Below are 20,103 nucleotides of genomic sequence, written 5' to 3' on the forward strand. Positions count from 1 at the left end.
TATTAATATAGTAAGTAAATAGGTATTTATATTTCTACACATAAAAAAGGCACTCTATTGTAAATGTTTTCAAATAGAAAATCAGTTTTGAAGAATGTTGTTTTAATGAATTTATATTAATTTAATTTAAAAATGGCAATAATATCATACCCTCAGTCATCAGGCAAGATTAAAAAAAAGTAATGTCAATTCTGAAAGTCAAGTACTAAGTGTCAAACTCAAAAATATTAAATGACGTGTGTCTCACGATGTCGGTGTAAAGGGTGGTTATGATGTTTCTTAATTTATTATTTTCTAAATCTACATAAATAAATGAATACCTTTTTCTTCTTCTATTAAAAACCTTAACTATGAAAGAAAAATGGAATTTTATTTTATACCTCGTTTGGTTTTCATATCTAACATTATCGGCAGTTCTTATGTTTGGCCAGGGATTTTTACTGTCTCGAAAGACTTTAAATGATATATCAGAATGCGTGTCTTTAGAGAACTTTGGGTGTGACGGTCGTCTTAACTCCAGTGAAAAATTTTCGTGTACGGAAAGCAGTAAAATCCAACGAATTTTGGCAAATTCCGGCTCGCCTATTGTGTGCGCTACCAAGAGTCACAGAGTGGTATTTGTGTTAGTCGATGCATTACGATATGATTTTACGGAATACAATACAGATAATAAGAATCCCTTGTTTTATCAAAATCGGCTGCCAATTATTCAAAAGACGATCGAGCGGTATCCAGAACGCGCGCGGCTATTTCGTTTTATGGCTGACCCACCAACTACAACTCTACAACGAATAAAGGCACTTGTAACAGGCTCATTACCTACTTTTGTTGATATCAGCTCAAACTTTGCTGCTATTGAAATACAAGAAGATAATGTAATTGACCAGGTAAATTCTATATTATCATGTACACTCTTATCTGTAATGTATCTCTACATAAATTTTAATTAAAATTCTATTTTTTCTCTATTTGTACAGATTGTTAAAGGAGGCAATGAAGCTGTATTCTTGGGAGATGACACATGGATATGTTTAATTCCTGGTAGATGGTTACGCTCTCATGCCTTATATTCATTCCACACATGGGATCTAGACACTGTTGACAATGGTAAGGTTAATAAAGCCACTACTACTATTTTGACATCTTTAATTTCAATAGAATAATTAATAATATTTTAATTTGTAGAAGTAGATTCCAAAATTTATGATGAACTGAAGAGGAATGACTGGGATCTCCTTGTAGCTCATTATCTTGGAGTGGATCATGCGGGTCATAGGTATGGTCCAAATCATCCAGAGATGGCACGAAAGTTGACTGAAACAAATACAAGGCTCGAGAAAATTATTGAATCATTGCCATCAGATGTCATACTTTATGTTGTAGGTGACCATGGCATGACAGAAACAGGTAATCAAATATATAAATATATAATTATGTTATTTACTCTACCTTTAAAATAATATGAGATAACATAAGGCATTATCTTAATCATTTCAAATGTTTGCTTAAGTAGGTATCTAGATTAAATCTTTTAAAAATAATAGTTATCTTTTTTAACTCTAATTGAAATAGACAACCTTACATAGTCTTTATGAAATAAAATCAAAGCTATGAAAAACAGTTTGATTTAAGCTATGCTGGTATTTTTACTTTTGGACATGGAATTAAATTTCTTATGTCTATTGTTTTAGACTCACAAGAATGGAAAGATTCAGAGGGTAGGTACTTGCTAGAGTTGTAGTACAGTAGAGTTTGATTGTTTTATGTGTTAAACTTTTGGTATTGCTTTGTGATTCTAAAGCATATTAAAGCTATTGTATTTTTCACAGCATAAAATTTGTACAATCCATAAATAATTAAAGCTTTGTGGTAATCAACTTATCATGCTAGAGAGATAATATCTGTTGCAAATAGGGTCTAACTAGATGGGACAAATTATGCAAGAATTAAATGTTACGATTTTTAAAGTAATTGTATGATGTTCACTAATCCATTTATTTTTTTTTATTTATGAACGAAACTAAAAAAATAATATTGAGGAATTCCACGTTTGCAAATTTTGCTTTGGACGAAAAATTATGCCCATTGTTTTATTATGCCCAATTTATATAATTATTTTACTTATTAGAAAAATATATTTGAACTCAAACATATTTGTGTAATAGGTGATCATGGTGGTGAAAGTAAGGCTGAACGCACAGCCGCGTTATTTGCCTATCATAGTTCAGGATTTAGTGGAGATGAAGCAGATAGACAGTCTGGTAAAGAAGTACAACAAACTGATTTAGCACCAACACTAAGTGCTGCTTTAGGAAGACCGCCGCCTGCCCCGTCACTAGGAAACCTATTGTTCCCTATTCTACCAAATATGCCTGTCGCTCATACATTGCTGCATTTAAACAACAATTTAAAACAGGTATTTAAGAATTGGTGCTTCTGTTTTTAAAGTTAATTTTTTTTTAAATTATTTGTACATGATTTTTAAATTTATTCAGGTCACCCAATATTTAGTAAGATATGGAGAGGAGTCTCAACAAATCTCACTTGACAGACTTGCTCAACTGATTAACGCGACAAGAGACCAAATTGAGAAGGGAGCAAGTGTAGAGACAGAAGATGAACTGAAATTATATATTTCAAATGTTAGGTAAGTACACCTTAAACATATTAAAAAAATAGTGAATGTGTTTGATAAATAAAATATATAAATCAAGAATTGCATGTCACATAAGACTAGTGTTCTTTATTACTCCAACCAATGAAATATAATATAGCAATTTTTTTGTAGATACAATAAGAATGTGATAAAATGTATCTGTACTGTGTACAATAATTTTACTTATTCCCATTTATTTCATTGTTTCAGAGCATTAATGGACAACATTCGCAACATATTTAGAGAAGTTTGGGTCGAGTTTGATTCTCTTTCAATGCTTAGAGCGCTTCTTCTGTTACTTCTTACAGTGTTCTTTAATTGGATCATCACTGAAGGCATTCCAGCGGAGCGTATTCCACACGTATTCGCCAGTTCGTTTGTCCCTAGTGGACTCATATCTATGGCTGTTTGCGTCGGAATTTGTTACACTGGACACTATTTCGAAATTATTGATGATTTAGGACATGCTATTATTTTAAGCACAGGCCTAATATCCGGGGCGATAACGTGCGTGTTAGTTATAATGCATTGGGATGGTATCACCCAAAGGTGGTACGAAGGACGTTCGCAGTTTTACGAACGTTTCGCTAGAGCCGCTCTGTTTGCATCGGCAGCGATTTTAGTGTCAAACAGTTACATAATAGAGGAAGGAGCCACATTATCCTTCCTCTCATTGACAGTACTAGGTTTGATGGCTTGGAATATTGGAAATATTAAATCGTTGGTGCTTTGGGCCGGTTTTGGTGTTGTAATGGCATTGACTAGGTCATATCGAGGATGTCGGGAAGAGCAAGGAGATTGTTGGACGGCTGGTGAGGGTGTGGCCACTGGGAATGCTTCTAGGGCTGCGTTAGTAATCGCGTTAGGATCGGTGGCCGCAGTGGTAGCTATTTCGAGACGTCACGTGGAATGGAGGGGATATGGAATAGTCATTGCTGGTATTTTCTCATGTGCGCATTGGGCAGTTGGATGGGGCTCGTTAGGTTCTCCGAGTAGGTCTAAGATGCTAGCTAGAGGCGCGTGGCTAGTTATCGTTACTATGTTTGTTCTTCTCTGGAGGAGGGATGGAAGAGGAGCGACTCTGCCTCTAGTCGTGTCCGGGCTGCTGTTTTATTTGGCAAATACACTAGTCTTAGGGGCGTCGTTTGCGCCCACCGCTGGCCTGGCACTTCTCTCAGGATTTTTGGCCTTGAATATCGTTTCCATGTTGAAGACTGAGGGCTCAATCAAATTCTGTAAGTGAAAATATTTGTATAAACATCGAATTAATTAAATTTAAAATTGTAACCTAAAACGGTTTGTCTGTCTAAAATTATTATATCAAATTAATCTTTTTTTTATGGTATAGGTTGGCTGACGAGCATATGGGCCACCTGATGGTAAGTGGTCACCATCACCCATAGACAATGACGCTGTAAGAAATATTAACTATTCCTTGCATCGTCAATGTTCCACCAACCTTGGGAACTAAGATGTTATGTCCCTTGTGCCTGTAGTTACACTGGCACACTCACCCTTCAGACCGGAACACAACAATACTACTGAGTACTGTTATTTGGCGGTAGAATAACTGATGAGTGGGTGGTACCTACCCAGACGGGCTTGCACAAAGCCCTACCACCAAGTAAACACTTTTGGAGAGTGTCAGTCTTGCAAACACTTTTGGAGACTGTCAGTATATCTGACTGATATTTTGTTTTGTCTAAAATGTATTAATTAATTGCAGCGTTAACAACAAGATGTAACTCAAGTATGGCGTGTCTATGGGCTCTGCTGGCCTCGTACAGTTTCTACGGCACAGGCCATCACGCCACTCTTAGCAATGTGCGCTGGGCTGCGGTGTTCCACGCTGGAGATCCTAACTACACTTCCTTCGGGAATATCATTTCTGTTGCTCTGATGTTTATTTACTTATTCGGTAAGATTTGTTAATTTAATTCATTAATCAATCATAATTTCTTTTCTCTGCTAGAAAACAAGGGTTTATAATTGCCAATTTTTGATGATTCAAGCCAGTCTGATAAGTTGCATACTCATCGCATTGTCTGCCAAACAACAAAACTTAATGTTGTTGTGTTTTGTTTGAAGTGTTGAGTGAGTTTTACTACAGGTACAAAATATAATCTACAATCTCAGTCCTCAAATTTGACGTAATAATTCTCAAGGCTCCAATGTAATCTTAACTAATGTTAAATGGTTACCTACCGTAACTACTAACCATAAGGTTGCATATTTTCCAGACTTATCGAAAAAAAAATGGTTTAATGATTGCTAAATTTCTAAATATGAGCGCCAGATAAGCTGATAGGGAACTTTATCTTAAATATATTTATTTGATCTACTTAGTTAAAGAAATTCTTATCGTCTGAACAAATAGCAACTATATGAGAATAGCTTCTAATTTATGTTATATTTAATTAAGAACGAAAAAAATATTACTTTTTTGTTGTTATCATGTTAGACATAAGAAACTATTTTGTGTTTCACTATTAATAAAGTTCAATTATATTTTTTTAGTATACCAAAATTTAATTTGAACAATTGATTATAATATTAAATTTATTTAGTAATAAGACAAATTTATATTCCATATAAGACATATAAAACCTTTTTTAAAACCAATTCCTTGATTATTATTTTTTGTAACACAGGAATGCCGTTATTGTTCGGCGCAACTGTACCTCTGCTAGCACTTTGGGGACGTAATGGTGCTTCCACACTGGGGCCCCGAACGCAACTAGCTGCGGTTTTCTCGTTATGTCTCAAATTTGCGCTATGTTTTGCTATTAGAGTAAGTATTATTCAAACATTTAGTGACCAACTTAAGCTAAAGTACAGCAAAATTCCAGATAAATATCATAATAACACTATTTTTATTGTACACAACCACAAACACAATGATAACTTAACTAAATTCAGTCAATGTAGTGAAAGGGAAGTTTCGGAAATTATTGATAATTTGAACACAAACGTTAGCACGGGCATTGATGGCATTAGCACCAAAGTATTAAAATGTTTAAAAGTATGTATTATAAAAGAATTGACAAGTTGCATAAATAAGTGTCTAGACGAAGGAATTTTCCCAGATGATCTAAAAATTGCGAAAGTTACTCCGATATATAAAGCCGGTATAAAAACTGACCCAGGGAACTACAGGCCTATCTCAGTCTTGCCAATATGTTCAAAAATTTTTGAAAAAATCATACATCACCGCCTGGACACTTATTTATCACGAATAGATTATTTTTTTAAACGACAATATGGGTTTAAGTCCAAATCGAATACCTTGTGTGCCACAATTGATGTAGTTACAAAAATTAAAACAAAAATAGATTCTAAGCATATAGGTTTAGGTATTTTTATAGATCTTAAAAAGGCCTTTGATACTGTAAGCCACTGTATCTTGCTGGATAAATTAAAACAAATAGGTATCACTGGCGTTGCTCACAAATTATTAGAATCGTATTTAACAAATCGTCAGCAAATAGTAAAAATTGGTGAATATCATAGTTCTGCTTACCCAATAAATTTTGGTGTACCTCAAGGATCAATACTTGGGCCTCTACTCTTCTTAATATATATAAACAGTATCGGCCAACTTTCTCTACACGGTGAACTTACCTTGTATGCTGACGACACATGTATTTTTTATTTTGGACACTCTTTACAGGATACAATAAATCGTGCGCAAGAAGATCTTAATATATTGCACAGATGGTTTCAATGTAATCTACTAACCATCAATATAGCCAAAACTCACTATATAATATTTAAATCCAAAAATAAAAAAATACAACATTATAATCCGCTTACTATAAACAATATCCAAATTAATGAAACTAGTAGTGAAAAATATCTTGGATTGATTTTAGATAGTGGTCTAACATGGACTACACATTTTGATAAAATTAGGTGCAAATTATCATCCCTCCTTGGATCCTTACGTGGTATAATACGCTGTCTTCCCCGTCGTGTTTGCTATATGATATACTACTCGCTAGTTCAACCTCACTTAAACTACCTAATAGAAATATGGGGCGCAGCCTCGAAAACGGCTTTAAAAGATTTGCAAATTACGCAAAATAAAATTGTAAAGCTCCTTTTTCACTACAAACTTCTAACACCTACGAATAAAATATACAAAGAAACAAATATAATGAACATACAACAACTTTACTACTACAATACATGTATTCTTATTCGTAAAATTTTAAACGGTACTCTGCAGTCGGAACTAACTTTCTTAACAAATACGCAAAAGGGGAAAAGACAACTTCGAAACGCAAATAATCTATATTTACCCAAAACACGCACCAACTATGGCAAGAAAACTATACTATTTGAAGGAGCACAATATTATAACAAACTACCAAAAGAAATAAAAGATCTTAAAAACTTTAACATTTATAAAAACAGATTAAAAAAATATGTAACAAATAATTTTATTAATTAATGTCTTGAATCCGGCCCTGCATTCACAACAAAGTTAAATGTGGGTAGGTATGTCTTATTAAAAATCATTATTTTAAAACCAATATAGAACAATATTTTGGATTACCCACTTTAAAACATTATTATTTTCTTAGTAATTAAAATACATTTTGTTTTATATACCTATTATTATTTAAAAAAAAAAAAAAAAAAAGATTATGTGAAAGATTATGTAAAAAAAAAATCTGTCTAAAACGCTCACAGCTCAATTAGTACGTAAAATTTTGTTTTGTTTTCTCATTAAGTGAAATGTAATTTCTTTTGAGAAATAAATGTCTTTAACCACAAAGTCAAACTCGTGAAGAACTAAGTTTAGAACAAAGTAATTTGCTTTTAAATATTATGAGCTGAGATGGCTCAGTGATTAGAACGAGTGCATTTAAATTTCGGGGTCAAACCCAGGCAAGTACCACTATATGTAAGTGCTTTATTTTTGTTTATAATTAATCTCGTGCTCGGCGGTAAAGGAAAACATTGTAAAGAAACCTGCATGTGTCAATTTCATAGAAATTCTGACACACGTGCATTTCACCAACCCGCATTGGAATAGCATGGTGGAATATGTTCTAAACCCTCTCCTTAATGGGAGAGAAGGCCTTCGCCCAACAGTGGGAATTTTACAGGCTGTTACTTTACTTGTTTGTTTGTTTCATTATTATTTTCAAGCAAATGAAGTATTTAAATTTAGATTTAAAGTCATTTAATTCATTTTCAGCCATATCTGATGTTAATTTGTTAGGGATTTTAAGCCTTGGCGATAAGGCTGTGGTGATAGTGTGTGGCGATTGAACGAATTGGCTTCGGCCAATGCGTTTAATATGTAACATAGTAGATTTTTTTAAGTTGATTTCTTAAAGGCGAAAATATTGAATTTATTATGTTATATTAAGTTTTCAATTTTTTATGGCTCTTAGAGTATATCAGTGAAGCAAATTCGTTTTTATATAAAGTATTAGTTAATTATTAGTTATAAAAACATATAGTACGACACAAATTAAATGTAGCATCGGAAAATGCAATGGAATGAAAATAAAACCGATTACTGTCGACTTACACGACCAATAGAAACATCTCCCTATCGCGCCATTCGACGCTATTCGTCGCTATAGATTCACGCGTCAGAGAAAGCAAGTGCATGTAAATCGACGCGTCAAATTGACGAATATATTAGGTCATATGATATTACAAGTTATTACGTTTGTGTAAAGATCACATTCGCATGAGAAATAAATATTGATAAATTGGGATAGCGTACTCAATTCAGATGTGATCGGTTTTACGAATTTTGCCGATGCGACATCTAAGTTGTGTCGTACTATTTTTTTTTTATGGTATAGGTTGGCTGACGAGCATATGGGTCACCTGATGGTAAGTGGTCACCATCACCCATAGACAATGACGCTGTAAGAAATATTAACTATTCCTTACACCGTCAATGTGCCACCAACCTTGGGAACTACGATCTTATGTTCCTTCTTCCTGTAGTTACACTGGCTCACTGACCCTTTAAACCGGAACACAACGATACTGAGTACTGTTATTTGGCGGTAGAATAACTGATGAGTGGGAACTGGGACTTAATTATTACTATGTAATGCTTGAATATATAGTTTATTGTGTATATAAATTTGTTCCAGGTGTTTGCGTGTGCGTTGTCAGCTACGATCCACTGCCGTCACCTCATGATTTGGGGCGTGTTCACACCGAAGCTATTGTTCGAAGTCGGATCGTGTACAGCGGCTTTGCTCGGAACTCTCATCGGAGCGACACTAACGGCTTGGCACATACCCAACCAGACGAGATCGAGTTGACACAAATGATTTACAACTTGTTACATCAACTACTAGAATGGTTTGTTTAGAAGATGTAGAAAAAAACTAGAATGAGATTTTCGTAAGAAATACTTCCTAATTGTGACGTGGTTAACAAACTGGTTCGAACTAGTTTGACTATATGTAGAAAGTGCTCTTATTATTTCCTTTAAATATAAAGTAAAAGAAAAATCGATACTTTTTTTCTTATCTTATTTACTACACATTTTTGTATGGAACAATCTTTGAAGGGCATCACATGTATCAAATAAGTCACGGAATAATTTTCAGTATTACTGCAAATGCTTACAGTCCAAATAAACTATTTCTTCACTTCTATATTGTACTATACTTACTTAACAGTAAGAGTTATATTAAAACTCCATTCAAATAGATTAAGATATGTCCATTGATATTATTGACATTGTTTCCGTTGAAACTCATGTTGTTATAAAGTATCCTAATTGGATATGTTGTTCCAGTATTCATTTAAATTTTAATCGTTAAAGACCTTTTCGAACTTGGTTGTTGTTTTATAATGATTAATAAGCTTAACCAAAGGGCCAAAAGTATTTTTAGGGGTATTATAATATTAATGTCGTTTTGATTTTTACTTCATAGACTGCACGAGATTTTTTATATTAATGTTTTGAAATTGTCTACAGATTGTATGAATTTTTATCCAGTGTTGCTATTTATTTTATAGTGTAGAGAATAAAGTTAATTTTTCATTAGTGGTACTTTTTGGAGACTTCGTTTATTCTGTCTGAATACGGCGAACTAATAATATTTATTAGATTAAAGTAATTAATAAAAATAAGAAGTGCAATTTAGAATTTTTAATAATTTTGTTATTGAAACTAAGCTTGTCAAATTAGTTATGCATCTAAGTCAGCGGGATCTTGGTAGTGATATACAAATATACATATGTATGAGTGTATTGCAATAATCTTGATTAAATATTGGATTACTGAAAGATTGATAATTTATAAGATCATTTTAATAATATTGACCAATTATATCCCAGAAATCTTGAAGTACTCGTAAGGTGTGTTATATAGTTGACGACTTGTGTTTGCAACTTTTGGAAGTCATCAAAAGTAGTAAAAACTTTTGTTACTTAATTCAAAAGATCATTAAAAGACGTGTCACAAATTTTATTTCACGCTATTTTATTTTATGCAATGCTTAGTTTTCTAATGTATCAAATTCAATTGGAATTATATTTTTGCAGAAATGATATTTTTAACAATTGCGAGTTAAAATGAATGCATAATATAAATAAGATAGCGCTTAGTGTTATTGATTGTACCAACACTGCCATGTTTTAAAGCTTTTTCAACAGAATTATACTAAGGTTGTTATTTTATAATTTTAAATATTTATAATGTTGTTATGACATCTTATTCATAATAGTTATAGTAGATTTATTTATATTGTACAATGTACGGTAAAAGTAAATAAAGTGAATTTCTTTCAATTTTGTTTTATATTCTTGATCTTAGTTCTAAAACCGCGGGTTTATTAATCTGCAATAACAATTCGACGATTTTTAAATGACAAATAACTTTTTTCTAGAAAACTACGAAAGAGAAAAAATAGTACGAAACAATTTAGATGCAGCATCGCCAAAATTCGCAAAACCGATTACTGACGATTTACACAACCAATATAAATAGCTCCCTATCTCACCATTCGACGCTATTCGTCGCTATAGATTCTCACAATATTTCAACCCGAGAAAGCAAATCGACGTGTCAAATTGACGAATATATTAGGTCATATGATTCAACACGTTGTTACGTCTGTGTAAAGATCATATTCACATAAGAAATAAATATTGATCGTTTGGGATGGCGTACTTAATTCGGATTTTCTGGGTTTTACGAAATTTGCCGATGCTACATCTAAGTTGTGTCATACTATACCTTGATATCTCTTTAACCTTGTGATGTTATTTCCTGTGCTTGTAACTAAATTACTTAACTGATCCACCATCAAATGGAGCATAACATAAATTTTTATAAATAAAAAACCGCCTTCAAAAATGAACTAAAAAGAAAAAAATAATCAGTTACATCCATATCCAATTTACGATTTTTTAATCACCTCTCAAAGTCGGTGCCAACATTGCTAATATAGGTACATAATACACACATACAAAAATTAAATCTATTTATTGTATAGATGACACCATTAGACAAACCCTACTATCGATACATATTAAATGATTTCAATATAGGAATTTATTTACTTTGTTGGCACCGACTTCAAAAGGTGATTAAAAAATCGTAAATTGGATATGGATGTAACTGATTATTTTTTTCTTTTTAGTTCATTTTTGAAGGCGGTTTTTTTTTATTTATAAAAATTTATTTAATGCTTTTCAGTGTTGTTTTGTTATTTATAATTACAATTGGTAGTGTTTGTCATTCACTTTATTATACTCAGTACATTTCGGCTTTCGACTCTAAACATAACTCAACGCCGTTTCAATACGATGTGGACTGCAACTCACATTAAGCGTTACCTAAGTTACAATAGCCTAATGTTAACTGCTCATCGCCAATTAGACAATACCATTTTTCCCGATGCAATGCCGTTAATCATTGAGGAATTCTCCTGGTAGTCCACCATCAGCTAGACTTCATCATAGGCATGTTTACTAACATCAATTGCTTGACGACTATCTTAAAGAAATAGAACTAAACCCGTAAAATAGTTACTTACTAATATGTTCTGATTAGCAGTTGTGGTCTTCATCATCAGTTCCACTTCATCAAATGTCACTTTTCGTGAGCATATGACCAAGGCAATTTGAATAAAACCGAAATCACTATAGGTGTGCCTATAAAATTTGAGGAGTTACCTCGATTTCTCCAGGATCCCATCATCAGATCCTGATCTCCTGACAATGGGACCACCTGTAAAACATGCCCTTTCAAACAAAAAAAGAATTGTCAAAATCGGCCCAGCCATCTTCGAGTAATTCGGTAACATACATAAAAGTTAAAAAAAATAAATAAAAAAAGGCCCCGACGAATTGAGAACCTCCTCCTTTTTTTGAAGTCGGTTAAAAATACAAAGTATTCTGTTTAGTGTTAAAATAAATGAGTACATGTCGTACATTAGAGTAACTGTACAAAATGGGACATCAGATTTAAAATATTGTCAGCATAGATAAATGTATATTTTTAATTTTTTATTATTTAAAAACAAATATAAGAAATTTTAAAATAAACAGCCAAGATTGCTTGCAATTTATAATTTACACTTGGTCCCTGTAATGTACAACTGACCAGGCGAAGCAAACCTAGCTGGGCTCCTGAGAAGCGTTCCCGCCTCGTCACCTCACGTACACTCATCGATTTGACCCTTTGCAGTCATCGTAGCAGGATGGTATTTATTTATATATTAATAGTGACCCGCACGGCTCCGCACGGATATAATATTACTACTCAATTTACTATAGAAATTATAGAATGTCTTACAATGTTCGTAACTTTCATGTCGACATCAATTTTATGGGCTCCAAAATAATTAGTGTTAATTGCGTTTTATTATACTTTCTATTGAAAAAACTACATCAAAATCCGATCAGATACGAAATCTAGTATACTTACCTACATAGGGACAGATAGTGGTAAGAGACTTTGTTTTGTACTTTGTAATCATAATAACAGTACAGAATATAATAATCATAATTATATAATTATACTGATTTACAAACAATGTAGGAAAGAAAAACTGCTCTCATCTGACTTTAGACAAAGAGTCAGCAAATAGAAAATTCGACATTAATGAATTAACACAACATATCAACTTGTAGGTAATAAATACATGGCATGATTCTAATTTAAAAAACTTAATTTTTTTGAACGAGAATCTTGTACAAAATTCACATTTCATATATATTTATTCGCCATTTGAAATGTGACTTAAAGGAACCGATTACACAATCTTGTCTATAAAATGCGATTTGTACAATTGATCGTATTGAGCATTTTAAATCACTTTCGTACGGTTACCAAATGGCAATGTAATGACGATTTGTCCACAAAGATAACAAAAACAAAAGTATTGTTATGTAATTAATTTTATTTTGATTCTTTGCCTTTTAATCTATTAAAAATAAATGTTTTCGTACCAAGCAGCTTAATGATTGTGTAAAGACAATTGAACAATTTTAAATTTTCTTGATTTTTAAGCTGGTGATCTTGACGTCAGAATGATTTGCCATTTAAAAATACTTTGTAGGTACTATAAAACTGGTAATATTTATAGCTGATCTGCCACTAGTTATTTTAATGCACGCGGGTTCATGACATCTCGTACAAAGTATGAACAATCCACCACACGTAAAATGCTGGGTAATGACTGTATCACTTTTACTTGAACCTAAAATTCTTGAAATTAAAAAAAACATACTTCACTTCCGATTATTAAATTTCGGCACTAAATACGCCAACTCTTTGTTTGGTTTATAATATGTACATATAAATTAGGTTGGTAATGAAATACATTTAATTTTGTTGGGAAAAGTTTATTTAAATTTTGTATGGTAAATAAGACAAATATTGCATATTCATCAAAACTATATAATACTTTAGGCGAATAGTGTAGAAGCATATTTAAATAGAAAATTTTCTATAAAATTCTATATTAGTGCTTTTATACAAACAAAATATAAGTTTTCCCATTATCAATGTTAAATTAAATTGCTGCAGTTTTATTTACAATATTCTCAAACCAATTTTATAATATAAATAAAAGTTGATAGTGTGAATCTATGTAATAATAATTATATATATTATATGACATCAACTTAAGACAGATACATATTAATAAAGAGCTTGACTAAATTGTTCACTGAACCCTTTATAATGAGCACAATGAAGTAACTGGGTTCTTGATTAACTCGGTCATCCTACTTAATAATATGTATTTAAATCTTGGGATGCTTCTATATCCAGACCCCCACCCAATATATAAATTCTACTGTAATTATGTTGTTGTTGTCGTTGGTGTCGGTGGAACATATGGTTTGAGTAAATATTCTGAAAATGCATTAACAGCAGCAGCTCCTCGTACTTCTCTGTCCAACAGCGGCAACTTAGTCACATGAAAGTCTTCATACAAATCTGCAATTTGGTCTAAATATTTCTCTTGGACCTTGTGTCTTGCTGCGCAGAGTTCGCACGGAGCTGATGTGCGTAGCAACAATTGATTGACAATTATGTTATGTGTGTCTATTCCACACCTTGTTAGTTCTTGCACAAGTCTTTCAGTTTCGTATAGTGAGAGAAATTCAGCAATGCAAACACATACAAATGTTGTCTGGTTGGGATCCTTGAACTGTGTGTTTACTTGTGTTATAACTGACAACATCTCATCCATTTTGTTGCTGAACATATCAGAATTAAATTCTGCCAGTCCAAACAGTGTTGCTACTTGATTAATGAATGGTGCCACCTGCAAACAACAACTCATATAATATATGTATAATAATAGCAAAAGAAAAGCTTCGTTTGACATGTACATACCTTTGATTTGAGGCGCATTAATTTTCCAAGACCCTTTTCTACAACCTGAGGGAATGAAAGCAGACGGAGAGTGTGTCCAGTCGGGGCTGTGTCAAAAACAACTGCACTAAAATTCATTCCTTTTACTAGTTTCATAACCTGAAATACATAATATAAAAGTATTAGAATACATGAAACGGTTTACTCAGCACATTGACAAATAACAGTGATTCGAATGTACCTCAGCATAGCTCATAGCCTCATCAATACCAGGGAATGCACCAACTATTTCCTGCATAACACCTTTACCAAGCCTCATTGCTTCTGTTTCCCCTTCAAAATATTCTTCTGGTAATTCTGTTAATCCTACATTTGGATCAATTTCCATTGCAAATAAATTGTCAAACCCTTTAACTTTCGTAGGCACCTGTAAGTCACGGGTTGATATTTAGAAAAGGACAGATCTATTAAGAGACATAAACATCAATAAAAACCAAATGCTGCCCCTTCCTGCTTTTACAATTACTTACTTTAGAAAATTTCTGATCAAAGGCATCTGAAATGTTATGAGCTGGGTCTGTCGATATTATAAGTACCGATTCCCGTACTTTAGATAATTGGATAGCAAGGCTGCAGCTGAAATTTTTAATATTTATTATGAACAATATCATAGTTTATTGATAGGAGAATATTAATTATTAATTTATAACAATAAATAAATATATTACCTGCACGTAGTTTTGCCTACGCCGCCTTTTCCTCCAACAAAAATCCATCGTAAAGATTTCTGTTCTATCACGTTTCGTAAAGAGGGTTCTAAAGGTTCGAAATCACTATTTTCATCCATTGTGGTCATAAAATATGTGAACTATTGCTTAATAAATAAACAGAATTTCAGAAACTAGAACACACGGAAATTGATGATTGATGTAAATTCATAAAATGAAAAAGTGTCATTTAGAAACCACTCAGTGCAGTCACAGATAACATAAACATTTTTAGGCCATAGACAAGTGATGAAAGAGTTAAACATTCAATAAACTTTTGATTTTTGTTAACATCTTATTAACAAGATTAAATTAAACATAAAATTAGGATATTGAGTCTACGCATAAAAAATATTTTATTAATTCCAATACGATTATCAATTATCAATTAGAATTAGTAGTAGTGATATTATTAGTATTTATCTATTAATGTGCACAACATTAATTTTTATCCAACAGTAATGAATATAAATTATAAAATTTACAGTCTCAGAATGAGACATTTAACGTATAAAGATTACATGTATTTTTTAGATGAGACTTTGATTTTATCTGTGAATTGTGTGTTGTAAACAAAAAAAATTGCGGAAGTCGAAGACGAAATTTTGACGTACAGCAGTACACCCTTCGTACAGGGTACATTATAAAAAACAAAATAATATTATATGAATTATGTTTTGTATAAAATATACTCTTTATTTTAAACATCATTTGTTTCATTAAATATTACAAACATTTCTATGTTTTGCATAAAGTAGTGACAAATCTGTGCTATGAACTTTTATTCGTGTACTGAGAAATATAAATAATTACTTTAAATTTATCTTATAAAATAATACATGTTTATTAGTATGAATGAAATGATTACATTTAATAATATAAAAAATGTTGCATCGTTTGTTACGCGGTCGATTGACGTTCAAAGTATATATTATTTTAGGAATAATTGCGATCATCGTATGCGGCTATTTGATTCCTCAATATAAAATATATCCCATAGCTCCCGTAACATCGCCAAGCTTGGCCCATTCTCATTCAACACGGCATTTGTCTAAGCTCGTTACTGTCATATTCCGTCAATTCGAAGACTTTGAAAATGATATCGCGGAAAGTGTACAATCATTTGTCTCAGCTTATCCCAACATACCAGTATTGGTGTTGTGTGAAAGAAGACAGTATCCGCCTTTTCAGTTTTCTGCTACAAATATAACTCTGCGTAATGTAAAGATTATAACGCTAGAGTTTAAGTTGGACACAATACCGAATGATCTGGACCCATTGTCTTATGTTTCTACGGACTATGTGTTATTTGTCCCTGACGCCTCACGAGTATCCCGTCGTGTGTTTCAATTGATGGCTGTTAGCGCTACCACATATCCGACTCAAGCAATAGCCGTTGGTGTAGGGAACTCAAGATTAGTTTGTCAACAATTAAAATGGGCATATATGGATTGGACTCTACATTACAGTAAAGACTCTTCTAAAAAACTTTGTGATGCCATTCAAGGACAACATGCTTTGATGATCAAGACTTCAATGCTGAGAAGTCTACCGAAGCCATTCGCATTGCCATTTCCAGAATCCTTGTATTTACAAACTGCCATAAGGAATATAAAGGTATATAAAACTAAAAAGCAACTCTATTTTATTTCTATGATATGTTTGACAACATACTCTAAACAATATGTTATACATTTATTTCTAGGTACAAATATTGGATAGTAAGTTTGCTATAGGACGGAGTGTATTGAAAACAACAGTGTCTAAACAAAAGGCTTCCAAGAGACAAAGAGATTACCGATTAGCATTATACAAGGAACTCGGAGTGAAGGCTGTTATGAAGGAAGATGGAAGAGTTCAGTGGTTTGGTTGTAAGAGGGAAAGTCAGGTATTTATAATTAGACTTTTATTAGGACTTATTTTAGATAAATATTATTGTAATGCCATTTCTGTAATAAATCACATTTATAGCAATCAACAAACTAATTTTGAAAATTTTAAATCTTTCTGGTTACATAAAATACATTATAAAATGAAAACAAATTATGTTGGTGCATGATTATGCAATTATAATTTTTTAAGTGAAAGCAAAGATTATCTCACCATAGTAATGTAGAATTTTGTAGATACAGAATCAATTTTGATAATACCTCTTTTGCTACAGGAACTTTAGAGAAATGTAGATATTTTCTATGATTGTTGATGTTTTTGTTTTTATTTACAAAACCAGAAATTACGCACATACTCACACTCAACTCATTTAGAAACTTGCATAATTAGAAGTCACTTTATGTTTTTTACTTAATGGCAAACTCTTTATTTTGTACTGAGGAGAAAATAATTGTTATATTGGAAATATCTCTTTATTTAAAATTGATACCAAAATATGAACTTACAATATCATAGAAGCTCTTAAGTGTCTATGTTACCAAATAATGCACATGTTGTATAGTTCAGTTAATTAAGTTTGTATTTTTTAAAAAAATTATCAGCTTTATACATATATTATCTTTTTCAGCGATGTTTCCCACCTGTACAAAGGACACCATCATATGTGCTAGCAGGGCGCAATACACCGCCGTGCTGTCTCCGAAATATAAGGCGAACTGTTACTCATGTACTTCGAGCCCTATTACAGGCTGGGGCCAGATGCTGGCTAGAAACAACATCTTTATTAGGGGCTGTTATGCGGTAAGTCGCTAACATTATAAAGGTAAACAAACAAACAATTTCATACACTTTTTGCATACACAATATCAGGAGAGCAGCATCTGCACGGGACAGATTGTAATCTAACAGTTTATTTAATCCCGATAGATTATAATGTAGCGAAAAATAATGCGTTAAATTGCAAGCATATTTCACGATTCACAATATTTCGACAGTTTACAATCTGACGAGACAGATTAGATTGTAAGCTAACAAACTTTGTATTGTTACGGTGACACATGCAGTACACTTGTAAGGAAATTTAGTGACTGTCACTCTCCATTAAATCTTTTGATCATGTATTTTTTTCATAACTATTTAATTATATCTTTCCTTTTCCAGCGGTGACTTGCTTCCTTGGGTTGAATATGCCGAGATCGGTATTCACGCAGGAGACCTCACTCGAGTTTCCTGGTTACAACGAGGGGGTGCAGATAACGATGGCTTTGTATGGGAAAGAGCGACTAAAGGTCATTACTATAGGGTTGCTTATTCTGCGACGAATCGAGTTTACGTTCTTATTCTGCCTTTTACATCGAGAAATGGCACCATGTGGCCCGCTGACTGGGTGTTAGCACATCAACGTGAATTTCCGGAGAGACATTTGCATCCACTCGCTCAGGTATGAAAAATATAATGTTATTTGGTTTATTGAAAATCTTTCAAGAAATGAGATAATCTACGTTAGATTTTACATTATTTTTTTTATAATCAACAAACTACTAAAAACTTTTACGATTGGAAAAAATAAAAGTGCTTATTGCAAAAAATAAATGCGTTCGTGAGAACCGCTCCGATATTTATACCCATAGGCGGTATAGTTTTTATTTGATTTGTCTTGTCATGTATATAATAAATTAACCATTGTATTCGCTAGTCGAAAAATTATTTTCGAAAGTTCGAAAATGTTAATATGTAAATATTGAATAAATCGTATATGATTTTTATATTTCTGCAGATACAGTTTGTTGGTCGTCACTCGCCCGCGCCTAACGATGCCCGTGCTTTCTTGGACCTCAAACTTGGCCCAAATGCCGTCGAGAAGTGCGACAGGATCGGACCCAAACTCCTATATCCTTAGATAATGAAATAATGTAAATAATTAAAAAATAATGTCAGTTTAAATATTTAAATTAATCTTTAATTGGACATAAATAACAATGAATACAAATGTCTACAAATTGTATCTATATTGAGGCTTTTTTTAATATTTTAAAAACATATTATAATCTGAAGTACAAAAATTTTATAAGGGACAATATTGCTTAACTCAAAGCTAATTAATTATTTTATATTGAATATAAGTGAAAACCAAAAATTTTGTAATTATTAGCAGCGATAAATTATTTTATAGATATGTTTAAGTTTTGACATTACTTCGGAAAAAATAAGTATATTGTCATGTATAATTTACAATACCAAAAAATAAAAATCCTATCATGCATTTATTGACACATAAAAGGTTACATGTTTAAGCATGCACACATAATTGCATAGTGTTAAAGATCTGTATAAAATTGCCATAGATTAGTTTTAAGTTTTTTAATGTTTATCTTTATATTTTCACAATGCTCAGAATATAATGACAAGAATTAACGCCTTTACTTATAAATATTATTAAGTAAATGTGTAGTTAAATAATGATCTTTTTTTTCTTGATCACTGATTTGATATTCAAATGAAGAAAACAATTGTTTTACTAAACACTCTCTTTATAAGTAAAGCGGTAAATAAATAAATGTGATTCGAATCTTAGTGTAAGTAATTATGGTAAAGCAATGTCAAATAAAGCTTATGCAATAATTATTAAGGATAAGGTGAAATGTATTTTTGAAGATCTCTCAATTCTAGTCAAAAATTGTTAACTTCTAAATGTTATGTAAGTCCCATTCTGAATGGAATTGTTTTGTTTTTAGAGTTTATTCACTTTTTAGAATTAATATTTACAAGGAAAACGAAATCTTATACTTATGTAGTATGTGTGTTTATATATTTTTTTCATAAACAATTTGATTAAGTATTTCATATTCACCAACTTGTAATATTAGTTCTAAAAGAGAAATTGTAGTCATTCTATATTTAAAAAAATATTAAGACTAGATATACAAATGCTATTTATTTTAAAGCTTTACTAGTAAATTAAATAA

At 32.1% G+C, this 20,103-nt stretch overlaps 3 protein-coding genes across 4 annotated transcripts; 2 read left to right on the forward strand and 1 right to left on the reverse strand.

The window, feature by feature from the left end:
* The first annotated feature begins 200 nt into the window (after positions 1-200).
* Positions 201-10,438, forward strand: LOC124537646 (GPI ethanolamine phosphate transferase 3). 2 transcript variants are annotated; one of them, XM_047114544.1, is made up of 10 exons: positions 201-887; positions 978-1,107; positions 1,186-1,407; positions 1,692-1,718; positions 2,166-2,416; positions 2,496-2,647; positions 2,867-3,891; positions 4,383-4,574; positions 5,308-5,447; positions 8,785-10,438. In XM_047114544.1, the coding sequence occupies exons 1-10, from the start codon at positions 351-353 to the stop codon at positions 8,956-8,958; spliced, it is 2,850 nt and encodes a 949-aa protein (XP_046970500.1). In that variant the 5' UTR covers positions 201-350; the 3' UTR covers positions 8,959-10,438. The 2 variants fall into 2 exon arrangements, with proteins under 2 accessions (XP_046970500.1, XP_046970501.1); XM_047114545.1 differs by lacking the exon at positions 1,692-1,718 and having other exon boundaries at positions 202-887.
* A 3,049-nt stretch (positions 10,439-13,487) lies between these two features.
* Positions 13,488-15,455, reverse strand: LOC124537648 (ATPase ASNA1 homolog). The gene is made up of 5 exons (XM_047114547.1): positions 15,209-15,455; positions 15,011-15,116; positions 14,722-14,907; positions 14,502-14,639; positions 13,488-14,430 (listed from the first exon to the last, which is right to left on the reverse strand). The coding sequence occupies exons 1-5, from the start codon at positions 15,334-15,336 to the stop codon at positions 13,963-13,965; spliced, it is 1,026 nt and encodes a 341-aa protein (XP_046970503.1). The 5' UTR covers positions 15,337-15,455; the 3' UTR covers positions 13,488-13,962.
* Positions 15,456-15,844: 389 nt separating this feature from the next.
* Positions 15,845-20,100, forward strand: LOC124537647 (ribitol 5-phosphate transferase FKRP). Its single transcript, XM_047114546.1, has 5 exons — positions 15,845-16,864; positions 16,953-17,135; positions 17,766-17,938; positions 18,299-18,578; positions 18,915-20,100. Exons 1-5 carry the CDS (start codon positions 16,133-16,135, stop codon positions 19,035-19,037), a joined length of 1,491 nt encoding a protein of 496 aa, XP_046970502.1. The 5' UTR covers positions 15,845-16,132; the 3' UTR covers positions 19,038-20,100.
* Positions 20,101-20,103: the final 3 nt, after the last annotated feature.

The sequence above is a fragment of the Vanessa cardui genome, chromosome 18, assembly GCF_905220365.1.
Source record: "Vanessa cardui chromosome 18, ilVanCard2.1, whole genome shotgun sequence".
In the NCBI taxonomy this organism is placed as follows: domain Eukaryota; kingdom Metazoa; phylum Arthropoda; class Insecta; order Lepidoptera; family Nymphalidae; genus Vanessa; species Vanessa cardui.